Below are 13549 nucleotides of genomic sequence, written 5' to 3' on the forward strand. Positions count from 1 at the left end.
ATCTGTCTTCACGTTTTTCAAAACAAGTTCCAATTCAAAGAAACAAACTGGCTAAGTCTTCATTAACAGAAATGATATATTTGGTTCAACAATATATTTGCAAGCTGAATAATTTGATCAACGTCTTAGAATTCCATTCCTTATATATATGTTAACTTATCGCTAAACTTTAAAACCACTTACTTTTATGGAACCTGCTAATTTTTGGGTGGAAATGGGTAAGGCCTACTTACACTTTCCTTTATAATGTTCCCATGTCTCAGCTCTATTTCCATCTTTTGCAGTTAATTTTTTTCCTACAATATTTGCAAATGAATTGAGCTGGTTTGATTCCGGAGTTAAACCACTCAATTAAAAAAACTGATTTATGGGGCATCTGACTGGCTCAGTCAGTGGAACATGCGACTCTTGATCTCCAGGTTGTAAATTCCAGCCCCATGTTGGGTATAGAGATTACGTAAAAGCAAAAACAACAACAACAACAACAAAAACTTAAAAAAAAAAAAGTTGGTTTGTAAGGAAACTTCAAATTCAGATATCTTTCTGTAAGCAGTGCTTGGATTTGTCAAACAGAAATAAGTTAGGGTCTCTACATGAAATGCTTGTAGTAGAGTCCAATCTCCCCAAGCCCTGAAATAGTCCTGCTTTTCTACCATGCCCGCCCTCCCTCCCTCCCTGTAAAACACTCCCCCAGTCCAAACGGGCTTCCACACCTGGGGGAGGCTCACCTCCGCCTCCGCACGCACCGCCTGGAGGAGCTCGAGACTGCGCTCTGGCGGCCGGTCGGGCACGTTCCTGTGCGGGGCTCGGCTCGGCGGCGCGGGCGGGCGCGGGGCGGCGGGGCGGGCGGCGGGGCGGGGCGGCGGGGCGGGCGCCTGGGCCCCGAGCCTTCCGGGGTCCCTAGGCCTGGGCTAAACCGCCCTGAGGAATTTTGTTGGACTTACTGCGATTGCAGATCACACATTTATTTTATTTTATTTTATTTTATTTTATTTTATTTTATTTTATTTTATTTTATTTATTTATGTATGTATGTATGTATTTATTTTTAAAAAGCTTTCATTTATTTTTTATTTTTCAAGTTATGATCATTTTTTATTGGAGTTCATTTGCCAACATAGAGCATAACACCCAGTGCTCATCCCGCCAAGTGCCCCCCTCCGTGCCCCTCACCCAGTCACCCCAACCCCCCGCCCTCCTCCCCGTCCACTACCCCTCGTTCATTTCCCAGAGTTGGGTTTTGTTTTGTTTTATTTTATTTAGACTTTATTTATTCATGAGAGACAGAGAGAGGCAGAGGGAGAAGCAGGCCCCATGCAGGGAGCCCGACGCGGGACTCGATCCCGGGACCCCAGGACCACGCCCTGGGCCGAAAGCGGATGCTCAACCGCTGAGCCACCCGGGGATCCCAAGGTCACACATTCTAAAAAATCACTCGACTATAGACGTCGTGGCCAAGGAAATAGGACAATCTTCTATACTGCCTCTTTCAAAGACCTAAACAAAACAAAACAAAACAACCCCCCCCCCAAAAAAAAAAAAAAAAAAAACATCCTAAAAAACACCGGACGGGGTGTCTCGAGAGCCGGGCCGGTTCCTACGTACTGTAATAGAGGCCGAACGAACTCCAGCTCACAGCCGCAGCCGGCAACGTCCTGTTACCTCCGCATTTTACGGTTTTTGTTTTTGTGGTGTTTTTTTTTTTTTTTTTTTTTTTTTTGCATTTCACGTTTTAAAAAAAAACCGAGGTCTAGTGGTGTTCCCCCCGAGCCTAAAAATGACGAATTTGAATTTTATTTTATTATTTTATTTTTTTACGGATTTGAATCTTTGACTGGAGACCCTCCGTTACTGGGTCTCTTCCCAGCGGGCCGAGAGGATTCCCGCTCCAAATGCTCATCCAGCAGCCGCGCTAACTGGAGTTTGAGGACAAGATGCAGGAGAGACCGTGCAGGAGGGGATACCGCAAAGGGAGCATCTTTATTTCATCCTTTTCTGTCGCGAGTATCACTTTCTTCTCTTTCCTCTGGGTCACCTCGAGCGAGCCCCTGAACTACAGGAACTTCCTAGTTTCAGTTTTCCGGCTGCCCAGCCCTCAAAGTCAAGGGGGCCTCCGACGACGCGGGGCTCGAGGGGTCCGTGCGACCTCACTTTCCCACAGGTGCACGGGCCGCAGGAAAGGCGCCGCCGGAAGAGCCGCTGGAGGTGACAACCCGCCGCGAAAGCTCGTCCCGGGAAGCGACTTCCGGGTGGGGCGGGAGGGGCGGGCGGGGCGGGCGGGGCAGCTGATTTCCGGTCTGAGCCCGGCGACGGCTCTTGCGCAAGCGCCGTTCGCACCTTCCTGGCTCCCCCTCCCCTCCCCCTCCCTCCCCCAGCCGAGGGGTCTTGAGGTGACAGCGACTGCAACTGCGACTCGGGCAGGCGGAGGAGAAGATGGACAAGGGGAAGGCCGGGCGGCGGCGACCTTCATCCGGTGAGAAGGGGTCGGGGGAGGCTGAGCGTATTCTCCTGTACCTTTGGGCAGAGGGGAGGGGGAGGCGCCGGCGGCGGGTCCGCGGCCCAGGGCTGCGAGGGCTCGGCGGGGGCTCGCGCCGGCGGCGGGGGCGCGCACAATGGAAGGCCCCCGGCTGGCCCCCGCCCCGCCCCCCCCGCCCCCCCGCCCCCGCCCCCGCCCCCGCCCCCGCCCCGGGGTCGGGCGCCGCGGCCGAGCTGTCATCGCAGCCTGGGCCCGCTCCCTCACGAGCCCGCGTCCGCTGTCCCTGCCCCGGCGGGCGCCTAGCGGCGGCGCGGGGGCCCGGGACCTCCCCGGCGGTGGCCGCCCGCGCCCTCCTGCCACGCCTTCCTCGCGCGGCGCCGGCCGGCCCCACCTGCTCTCCTTCCCTGCGGTTCTCGGCTTTGCGGGTTTCGGGCCGCCTAATCTCGGGGCAGCGAGCAGCGGCCGCCGAGGGGGAGAGGCGGGGCTTGCTGGGCGGTACCCGGCCGCCCGCTCGGGTCGCGGCTGCGCCCCGGGCTCCGTTCTTCTGCACAGGCCCTCTTCGTGACCTCCGTCTTTTCCGAGCCTCTTGCTGCTGCTGCCACAAGTGATTTAAACCGTCGGGCAAAGGATTTGAAGCCGTGCCTCCGTTGTATTCTTATTTTTCATTTTTCCCCCAGCGTATTTCTATCTTTGAAATTGCTTGACGGCGCAAGTGACTGTGCTGAGTTTGGGGTACTACATCCTGGAAACAAAATGTGGAGTTAGGAGACGAGGTGGAGCTCCTCCCAGGAACAAGTTTTTGTCCAAGACTTTATCCACTAAGAGTACCTCAGCTCCTCGTGGGAAGTCCTGAGGACGAACCAGAGGAGGAGAGGGGGAGGACACAAACTAACACCCAGATGGATAAGTGATTTCGTTTCATTTTCTCCTTTCTTACGGTATCGTTTGCAGAGACAGCCTTCATTCCAAATTCATTAGGGGTCTCGAGGCAGTGCATCTCAAACGTTTTTCTGCCTTATTTGCAAAGGAGAAGTGAACAGGATTTGTGTGCTATTGCTGGAAGAAGTTAAAAACCTGAGTCCCCCTCCCCTTTCCAAAGATTTTATTTATTTAGTATTTATTCATGAGAGTCACAGAAGCAGAGACATAGGCAGAGGGAGAAGCAGGCTCCGTGCAGGGACCCCGATGTGGGACTCGATTCCGTGTCTCCAGGATCAGGATCACGCCCTGGGCCGAAGGCAGATGCTCATCCGCTGAGCAAACCTCTGAGCCACCCAGGTGGCCCCAGAAACCCTTTTCATAAGCAACTATTGTTATCACTTGTGTGTGTATTCTAGGGATATTCTTTGCTTTTGAAAGTAAATGTTTTACATACGTATAAGTATAGGCCTCCAATAGATCAATGTTTGTTTTAATAGACTTTTTTTCTCCTCTAGGACCTTAATGTAAAATTTACGTGTTAGGAAAATGCGCATTGTTTATCTGGTGTCTTTTATGTGCTTTCTAACGACTTTACGGATTATTGTTCCTCAGTTTAAGAGGCACAGCCTTTTTTCAATAAGTGCATTTCATCTTGGCTTAAAACATTTTTTTTTTTTTGAGGTGGGGAGCAATGCAAGATATTAACCTGGTCCTTCAACAAATCCCATCTCCTTTCCCTTATTACATTTAGAGTTATTTACTTATTACAGTTAACTTGATGCAAGTGGTTGTGGGAAGTAAAATTTGAAAACAAAGCTGTTGTTTCTTTAAAACCATGGATGTTTATGTTAATTATCCCCCTGGAGAAGATTTTTTTCCCCTGATGACTTTCCTTTTGGAGCGGTCCTTTCTCAAAAATAATTGTATAAAACCCATTCTCCAATCTAAATATTACCTAGCTGTTCTCCCATATTCATCTGGTTTTAAGAGATAAATATTAATTTTTAAGAATAATTATGAATACTGTATATTTAATTTTCACATAAATTATCAAATAAAACTACCGATCAATTGGTTTGAAGGAATCCTGGGTTCTGTGTGAGATTTAATTTTTTTGTTTTTTTTATGATAGAGCGAGAGACAGAGAGAGGCAGAGACACAGGCAGAGGGAGAAGCAGGCTCCATGCACCGGGAGCCCGATTTGGGATTTGATCCCGGGTCTCCAGGATCGCGCCCTGGACCAAAGGCAGGCGCCAAACCGATGTGCCACCCAGGGATCCCCCTGTGTGATATTTATATGCATGTATTTGCCCTTTCATTAGGAGTGGTTGCTAACTTGAACTGACGTTTATGGTCATCAAGATTTCATAATTCCCAAAGAGAGGAATTTGATTAATAAAACTGGAAGAATTCTAAGTTGGAAGGTGGATAGCAGTAGAAAAAAAAAAAAACATGAAGTTTTGAAGTTTCCTCTGTGAGGCTGCACTAGGTTTCCCTAAATGGTCTTCTAAATAAGGAAGAACTGTGAAGGGTTATAAAGTGTATTGCTTAGAACTCTTAGTTATAGGTAGCAGAAACCCAATTCTGACTGGGTTAAGCTAAACACAAAACAAGAATTTATGGACTCATGTAACTGATAACTGTTTAAGAGTGAGATGGCTTCCAGCCTGGCTGTATCTGCTTTAGGCCTTGGTTTTTAGGGTTGTGGTCTAGGGCCCTCTGGGTTCCCTGAGATTCTTTTGAGTCTCTGAGGCCAAACTGTTTTTGTAATAATTCTAAGATGTTGTTTGACTTTTCCTCTTATTCTCCTGCATATGTACTATATCATAACAAATTAAATGCAGAAGCAAATGGGAGAAAACAGGTATCTTTTATTAAGCTGGACATTAAAGAGATTTGCAAATAGGTTAAATAATGCCATTCTTTTCAGTATTTTTTTAAAAAAATAGTTTTTTCCCCATAAAATACTTTAGCCATGTTAGCATGCAAGGAATTTATTGTTTTTAAATGAATTGGTAAATATTTTAAAATTAAGAGAAAAATTTAATAGGTAAAATAATCACAAAAGCTAATTACCTTACTTTTCTGGAATGTGGCAATGAATCAGGAATTAAGCACAAAACACTTCTGAGCTGTGAGAGGAGAGATTACAAAATCTGTATGCTAAAGTTCACTCGTGAAACTTCTCAAGCTTTTTTTCAGAGTATATTGAATCTACATTTTAAAATTATTTGTAACCCCAATGAGTATGAATACCTTACTTCCAAGTTCACAGCATATCAAAAGCAGTAAAGTAAATGAGACACATATTAAAAAAAATATCTGACACTAGACTGGTCCACTGACAGTTGAATGAAATAATAATTAAATGCATCATTCAAGGGAGAATGACTATTAGAAGCCTTTAACAACACCAAAAGTATAACAGAGTCATAGATAACTGCTTTCAAATGAACCTTTGAATTAAACAGGATAGTTCAAGTGAATTTTTTTTTTCTGAAGATTTTATTTATTTATTCATGAGAGACACAGAGAGAGATTGAGAGAGAGAGAGAGGAGAGAGAGAGAGAGAGGCAGAGACACAGGCAGAGGGAGAAACAGGCTCCATGCAGGAAGCCTGACGAGGGACTTGATCCCCGGTTTCCAGGATCACACCTGGGCTGAAGGGTGGCGCTAAACTGCTGAGCCACCTGGGCTGCCCAGTTCAAGTGAATTTCAGCTTTTCAACTGATTGCTTCAGGCAATATCCTAGGAAATCTGTGTTCACTTTCATTGAAATTAAGGATACATGTTTTTTTGTGTATTTTCAGTACTAAACATGTACTAAGAATTTTTACAAGCTTTAATTTTTTCAAAAGCCCCATGATGTGGTTATTATCTCTGATTTAGAGATGAGGAAACTGAGATTTAGGGAGGGTAAGCAACTGTTAGCATAAGTAAGAAATAGCTGAGATTCAAATCTGGTCTTTCTGATTACAAAATAATGTAATTTTAACTAATTTTACTGTCCCAGGACATTAATGAGTCTTACTTGGAAAAGATAAGTTTCCATGGGAAAATAAATATGAGAATAGTAGTTATAAGAAAATTTTATTTAAGGCAGGAGTTTTAGAGCCTTTTGCTATTGTACATTGTACCTCTTCAGGAGAGTAGCTGAGCATGCAATGTTATTCAAACCTGCTTGAATTTGAAACTTCCCTGGCCCAGTTTCATCTTGAGGGTCTAGTGTCCCGTGATGATACAATTTTTTTTTTTCAGTAAGCTCAGGTGATATTTTCATATTTTACATTGCAACTGTAATGAACCATGACTGAAGTTCAAAATCAGAATCTGCAATTAATCATGATAAAATGACATTATTTGCATAGATGTTAGCTGAAGCCATTAGAACGAATGGAATTACCCACGGAAGATACTGAGTGAGAAAAGTCTTGACTCACATATGTTTAATTTCAAAGTAGGGAGGAAGAGGCATCAGTAAGCAGATAGGCAAATTAGGAAACATAGGTTTGGAAGCAAGGGAGGAGAGTGAAAAACAATGTAGATTAGAGAGTTAAAATAGTGTGAGGGTGCTGAATTTGTCAATTAGGAGGTCACTTGTACCACTGGTTTTTGTAGGGACAAAAGCCAGATTTCAAGAAGCTGAATGAAACAGGGAAAATGAAATGTAAAAAGATTTCTGAAACAGGATGGAGTAGGAAATTAGGTAGAAAGGATTTTTTTTCTTCTTAAGACTCTAGGAGACTTAAATCAGGTTGGTAGGAAGTGGGAAAGAGGTGAGTGGAGAAGGATATTAAGTAGGAGATGATTGATGGGGTGAAGTTTCAGGAGAAATGGGAGATTGGAATCAAAAGATAGTTTCTTGAGATATGCAGAAAGGAGGGAAGATGGATAAAGATATAGATACATTTTGAGAAGTTAAGGGTATTGCATTCATGGCTTCTTAAGTGAAATAAGGAAAGATCATCTTTTGAAAAAGGACTTTAAGGTGGTATTAGTAGCTCAAAATGAACGAGGTGGTCAATTAGGCATGAATAAAGGAGTTGTTAAATAAATTTGAAAGTCATTAAAACAAGTATGAGTTTTGTTGTAGTAGTAGTAGTAGTAGTAGTTGCAGTTACTATTATTTTACTTTCTTTAGCAGTGCTAACAGTCTAGCATCAAAAATTTGGAAAAAAAGAATTTAGTTTTACTTAGGGTTAAAGGGTAGGACAATATAAAGGGGAAAAATGGGTTTTAATGTGAGTGAGGAAATGAAAGGGTCAGATAACTGGGGGTTGTAAAATGAGAAGTTCACTTTTGAGAACTTGGGCAGTACAGTGGTATTCCTTAAATCCATTCACAAATGAATGTTACCGAAATGGGGATGTGTAGAAGTTTGTTGGAGTAAATTGAGGTGAGTCCATTGTTGTGAGTGAATTGATTTATGGAAGCTTTAGGGCTTCAGGATGATGGTAAATTTTAGAGGTAGAGAAGAAAAATGTGAATAAAGTATCAGAATTCTAGGAATGTTGGAGAGGGTATTGGGTCAATACATTGCAATCACAAATATGGGTGAAGTAATATTTCCAACTTAGGGAATTTTAAATGAGGAATTTTGCAATAAAGAAAAAATATTAATTGGGAGTGGTGGTGCTAGGAAGAGATTGTTAATACCTACTCCTGATTTTGTGAGAGAAAAATCTTGAGAGAGCCTTAGAAAAACAGTGTAGTCAATAAAAAGCTAGGATTCAGCTAAACAAGGGTGGAGGAAAAGTTCCAGGAAAAGATTCAGAATTTAAGAACGTTGTATTCACTCTGGAATTTAGTGGGCAAGAGAAGAGATAAAGAAGAATGTGGGTGAATGGGGTACAGTTGAATTACATAATACATGAGAGACTAGCAAGATAATAGGCTGTGGGGATTGGCATCTAGGGTGGTGAATGTGATTCTCGGGTCTGATGATGGAAGACAGAGTATTGGAAGGTAGATTAGAAAGACATGGTGACACAGGGAATGGGTTATGGATAGGACTGAGTAACTTCAAAGATCCAAATTGGAACTTTGTTATAATGTAGCTGCCTCAACACTGCTTTCCAGGTGGATAACTCTAGAAGGAGTCTTTAATAATTTTGAAGGCTGGCTAATACGGGCTGCTTTATCCTTCTGTGTATACACTTATAATGATAATTCACCTCTTGGGTGCATCTGGCACTGTACTGTCCTTTAATCCATTTCTGCCTATCTAAAACGTGCTCATTATCTGAAACTTCAATGCTCAGTTCAATTGTGCCTTTCCAAGAACTATCCTAATTAACTCAAAACTTAAAACAAATCATATCTATTTCTTTCTTTAAAAAAAATTATTTATTCATGAGAGACAGAGAGAGAGGCAGAGACATAGGCAGAGTTCGAAGAAGCAGGCTCCATGTAGGGAGCCCAATGTGGGACTCGATCCCGGAGCTTCGGGATCTTGCCCTGAGCCAAAGGCAGACCCCGCAAACCCCAGGCGTCCCACCCAGGCGTCCCAATCCTATCTATTTCTGAACTTCCATGGGTTTTTAGCACTTCTTACATGATGTTTATATCAGATTCTATCATACATTCTAGCTTCCTAAATTGTTTAACCTCTGCTGTTATACTATTTACTTTGATACAAGGACTCTCTTATTAATCATATCCCTGTAGCCAACATGCCTGGTGTATACTGGGTAAGAAAACCACCTCTGGAATCAGACTAGTGATGAACCAACATGGTGACTTTGGGAAAGTTATTTGGATTCTTCAAACGTAAATTCCTCGTGTGTAAAATGGTGATAATACTGCTACTGATCTCATAAGGCTTTTATAAAGACTAAATAAAAATAATTTCTGTACTTAGCCTAGTGGCTGGCTAGCAGTGCTAGTCATCATTGTCTTAAATAAATGTTTATGGAGTAAATAAGTGAATGAGTGATTTACAAGCTATTTGGGAAAAAGTCATGTTTTTTTAATTGTTTGACTCATGTATTTAGAATGAGAATAATTGAATTTTCCTTTTGTGTTACTACTAATATACTGAGGTCTCTTAAAGAGTAATACTTCACTATAAACTATTAAAAGAATAATAATTACCATTTCTTTTGCACTAACCATTTGCCAGACATAATGCTAAATACTTTAATATAGGCTATCTCTCTCTTTTTTTTTAATATTTTATTTATTTATGCATGAGAGACATATATAGAGAGAGGCAGAGACACAGGCAGAGGGAGAAGCAGGCTCCATGCACCGGAAGCCCGACGTGGGACTCGATCCCGGGTCTCCAGGATCGCGCCCTGGGCCAAAGGCAGGCGCCAAACCGCTGCGCCACCCAGGGATCCCTATCTCTCTCTTTTTTTTAAGATTTTATTTATTCATTAATGAGAGACACACACACAGAGAGAGAGAGAGAGAGAGAGAGAGAATGAGAGAGAGCGCGTCAGAGACACAGGCAGAGGGAGAAGCAGGCTCCCTGCAGGGAGCCCGACGTGGGACTCGATCCAGGGTCTCCAGGATCAGGTCCTGGGCTGATGGCAGCGCTAACCCACTGAGCCACCCGGGTTGCCCAGGCTATCTCATTTTAATCTTAATTCAAAAGCTGATATTCTCATTTTAAGAAGTCACAAGTAAGCCAGGATAGATACTTAGGTTGTCTAGCTTTAAAATCATTAACCTTAAAAAAACATTAATTTTTTTATCATTTATTTATTTATTTATTTATTTATTTATTTATTTATTTATTTATTTATTATTGGAGTTCAGTTTGCCAACATATAGCATAACACCCAGTGCTCATCCCGTCAACTGCCCGCCTGAGTGCCCATCACCCAGTCACCCCTACCCCCCACCCACCTCCCTTTCCACTACCCCTTGTTCGTTTCCCAGAGTTAGGTGTCTCTCATGGTCTGTCCCCCTCACTGATATTTCCCATTCATTTTCTCTCCTTTCCCCTTTATTCCCTTTCACTATTTTTTATATTCCCCAAATAAATGAGACCATATAATGTTTGTCCTTCTCTGATTGACTTCTTTCACTCAACATAATACCCTCCAGGTCCATCCATGTTGAAGCAAATGGTGGGTATTTGTCGTTTCTAATGGCTGAGTAATATTTATTGTATATATGGACCACATCTTTATCCACTCATCTTTTGGTGGACACCTAGGCTCCTTCCACAGTTTGGCTATTGTGGCCATTGCTGCTATAAACATCGGGGTGCAGGTGTCCTGGCGTTTCACTGCATCTGTATCTTTGGGGTAAATCCCCAGCAGTGCAATTGCTGGGTCGTAGGGCAGGTCTATTTTTAACATTTTGAGTAACCACATAGTTTTCCAGAGTGGCTGCACCAGTTCACATTCCCACCACCAGTGCAAGAGGGTTCCCCTTTCTCCACATCCTCTCCAACATTTGTTGTTTCCTGTCTTGTTAATTCTCCCCATTCTCACTGGTGTGAGGTGGGATCTCATTGTGGTTTTGATTTATATTTTCCTGATGGCAAGGGATGCGGAGCATTTTCTCATGTGCTTGTTGGCCATGTCTATGTCTTCCTCTGTGAGATTTCTCTTCATATCTTTTGCCCATTTCATGATTGGATTGTTTGTTTCTTTGGTGTTGAGTTTAATAAGTTCTTTATAGATCTTGGATACTAGCCCTTTATCTGATAGGTCATTTGCAAATATCTTTTCCCATTCTGTAGGTTGTCTTTTTAGTTTTATTGACTGTTTCTTTTGCTGTGCAGAAGCTTTTTATCTTGATTAAGCTGGTTCAACACTTGTAAGGCAATCAGTGTGATAGCTCATATCAACAAGAGAAAATACAAGAACCATATGATCCTCTCAATAGATGCAGAGAAACCATTTGACAAAATATAGCATCCGTTCCTGATCAGAACTCTTCCGAGAGTAGGGACAGAGGAACATTCCTCAGCATCTTAAAGCTATCTGCGAAAAGCCCACAGCAAATATCATTCTCAATGGGGAAACACTGGGAGCCTTTCCCCTAAGATCAGGAACACGATAGGGATGTCCACTCTCACCACTGCTATTCAACACAGTATTGGAAGTCCTAGCCTCAGCAATCAGGCAACAAAAAGAAATTAAAGGCATTCAAATTGGCAAAGAAGAAGTCAAACTCTCCCTCTTTGCAGATGACATGATACTGTACATAGAAGACCCAAGACTCCACCCCAAGATTGCTAGAACTCATACATCAATTCGGTAGTGTGGCAGGATACAAAATCACTGCCCAGAAATCAGTGCCATTTCTATATGCTAACAGTAAGACTGAAGAAAGAGAAATCAAGGAGTCAATCCCATTTACAATTGCACCCAAAAGCATAAGATACCTAGGAATAAACCTAACCAAAGAGGTAAAGGATCTATACTTTAAAAACTACAGAACACTTCTGAAAGAACTGAGGAAGACACAAAGAGATGGAAAAATATTCCATGCTCATGGATTGGAAGAATTAACATTGTGAAAATGTCAGTGCTACCCAGGGCAATGTAAACATTTAATGCAGTCCCTCTCAAAATACCATGGACTTTCTTCAGAGAGTTGTAACAAATCATCTTAAGATTTGTGTGGAATCAGAAAAGACCCCGAATAGCCAGGGGAATATTAAAAAAGAAAACCAGAGCTGGGGGCATCACAATGCCAGATTTCAGGTTGTACTACAAAGCTGTGATCATCAAGACCGTGTGGTACTGGCTTTAACACAGACACATAGATCAATGGAACAGAATAGAGAATCCAGAAATGGGCCCTCAAATCTACGGTCAACTAATATTCGACAAAGCAGGAAAGACTATCCACTGGAAAAGGACAGTCTCTTCAATAAATGGTGCTGGGAAAATTGAACAGCCACATGCAGAAGAATGAAACTAGACCATTCTCTTACACCATACACAAAAATAAACTCAAAATGGATGAAAGATCTAAATGTGAGACAAGAATCCATCAAAATCCTAGAGGAGAACACAGGCAACACCCTTTTTGAACTTGGCCAAGCAACTTCTTGTAAGATACATCTACGAAGGCAAGGGAAACAAAAGTAAAAATGAATTACTGGGACTTAAAATCATTAACTTTTGAGCACCACACTATACCAGATAATCACAGGAAGAGGCACATCATATATTTATTTAAGTGCCCCAGAACCAACCTAGTATAAGATGGAATAGCTTAATTATAAAAACCCCTAAATTTTTGGGAAGTCACAAGAATATTAATTTATTTTTATATATATATTTTTTTATTTTTATATTTTTAAAAAGATTTCATTTATTCATTTGAGAGATACAGATAGAGAGCGAGGGAGAGAAAAAGCAAGCATGAGCATGGGGGAGGGGTAAAGGCAGGGGCAGGGGCAAGGGCAAGGGCAGGGGCAGGGGTAGGGGCAGAGGCAGAGGCAGACTACGCGCTGAGCCAGGAGCAGACTTGGAGCTGGATCCCAGGACTTGCAGATCATGACCTGAGCTAAAGGCAGATGTTAACCGTCTGAGCCACCCAGGCACTCCAAGAATATTAATTTGCTGTAATTAAACATGCTGTAAAACAGGGTAAATGCACTTTTAACTCATGAGTTTGGAAATATTGGTATATAAATTACAATTTAGGCAACTGATACTCCTTTTTAAAACATGCATATTTTATTAAATTTGAAATACACTAGAAGGTGAATATAAGGTAAAGACTAATATTTATTTAAATTTTTTTATTTTTGGTAGTTTAAGGAATGCTATTTTATTGAAAATTGTTTAAAGTTATCAAAAGCTTAGTGTAGAGGTTATATAATTTTTATATCAATGTTTGCTTCAGGAATTGCATATACAGGCATGTCTTGTTTTATTGTGCTTTGCTTTATTATGTTTGCAGGTAATGTGTTTTTTACAAATTGAAACTTTGTGGCACAATTTTCCAACAGCTTTTGCTTGCTTCATGTCACCTTGTCATATTTTGGTCGTTTTTGTAATATTTCAGACTTTTGTTATTATGTTTGTTATGGTGATTTGTGATCAGTGATCTTTGATGTTACCTCTGTAAATTGTTTTAGGATGCCACAAACCACACCCATGTAAGTCACCAAACTTAATAAATATGTGTGTTCTGATTTCTCTACTGACTGGCTGTTCCCTATCTCCTTCTCCAGCA

The 13549-nt window shown here is 42.0% G+C and overlaps 1 protein-coding gene across 5 annotated transcripts in view; it reads left to right on the top strand.

Annotated features, from left to right (window-relative positions):
• The first annotated feature begins 2314 nt into the window (after positions 1-2314).
• Positions 2315-13549, top strand: part of SENP7 (SUMO specific peptidase 7) — a 149229-nt gene continuing 137994 nt past the window's right edge. For 3 of the 5 annotated variants that reach the window (XM_055316092.1, XM_055316093.1, XM_055316094.1), the window contains exon 1: positions 2315-2473. In XM_055316092.1, coding sequence (XP_055172067.1) covers positions 2434-2473 — 40 coding nt within the window. In that variant the 5' untranslated portion in view covers positions 2315-2433. Of the gene's footprint in view, positions 2474-3391; positions 3415-13549 lie in introns of those variants that run through there. The other 2 variants (XM_055316095.1, XM_055316096.1) reach the window with 2 other exon arrangements.

This window comes from Nyctereutes procyonoides, unplaced genomic scaffold, assembly GCF_905146905.1.
Source record: "Nyctereutes procyonoides isolate TBG_1078 unplaced genomic scaffold, NYPRO_anot_genome, whole genome shotgun sequence".
Taxonomy (NCBI): Eukaryota; Metazoa; Chordata; class Mammalia; order Carnivora; family Canidae; genus Nyctereutes; species Nyctereutes procyonoides.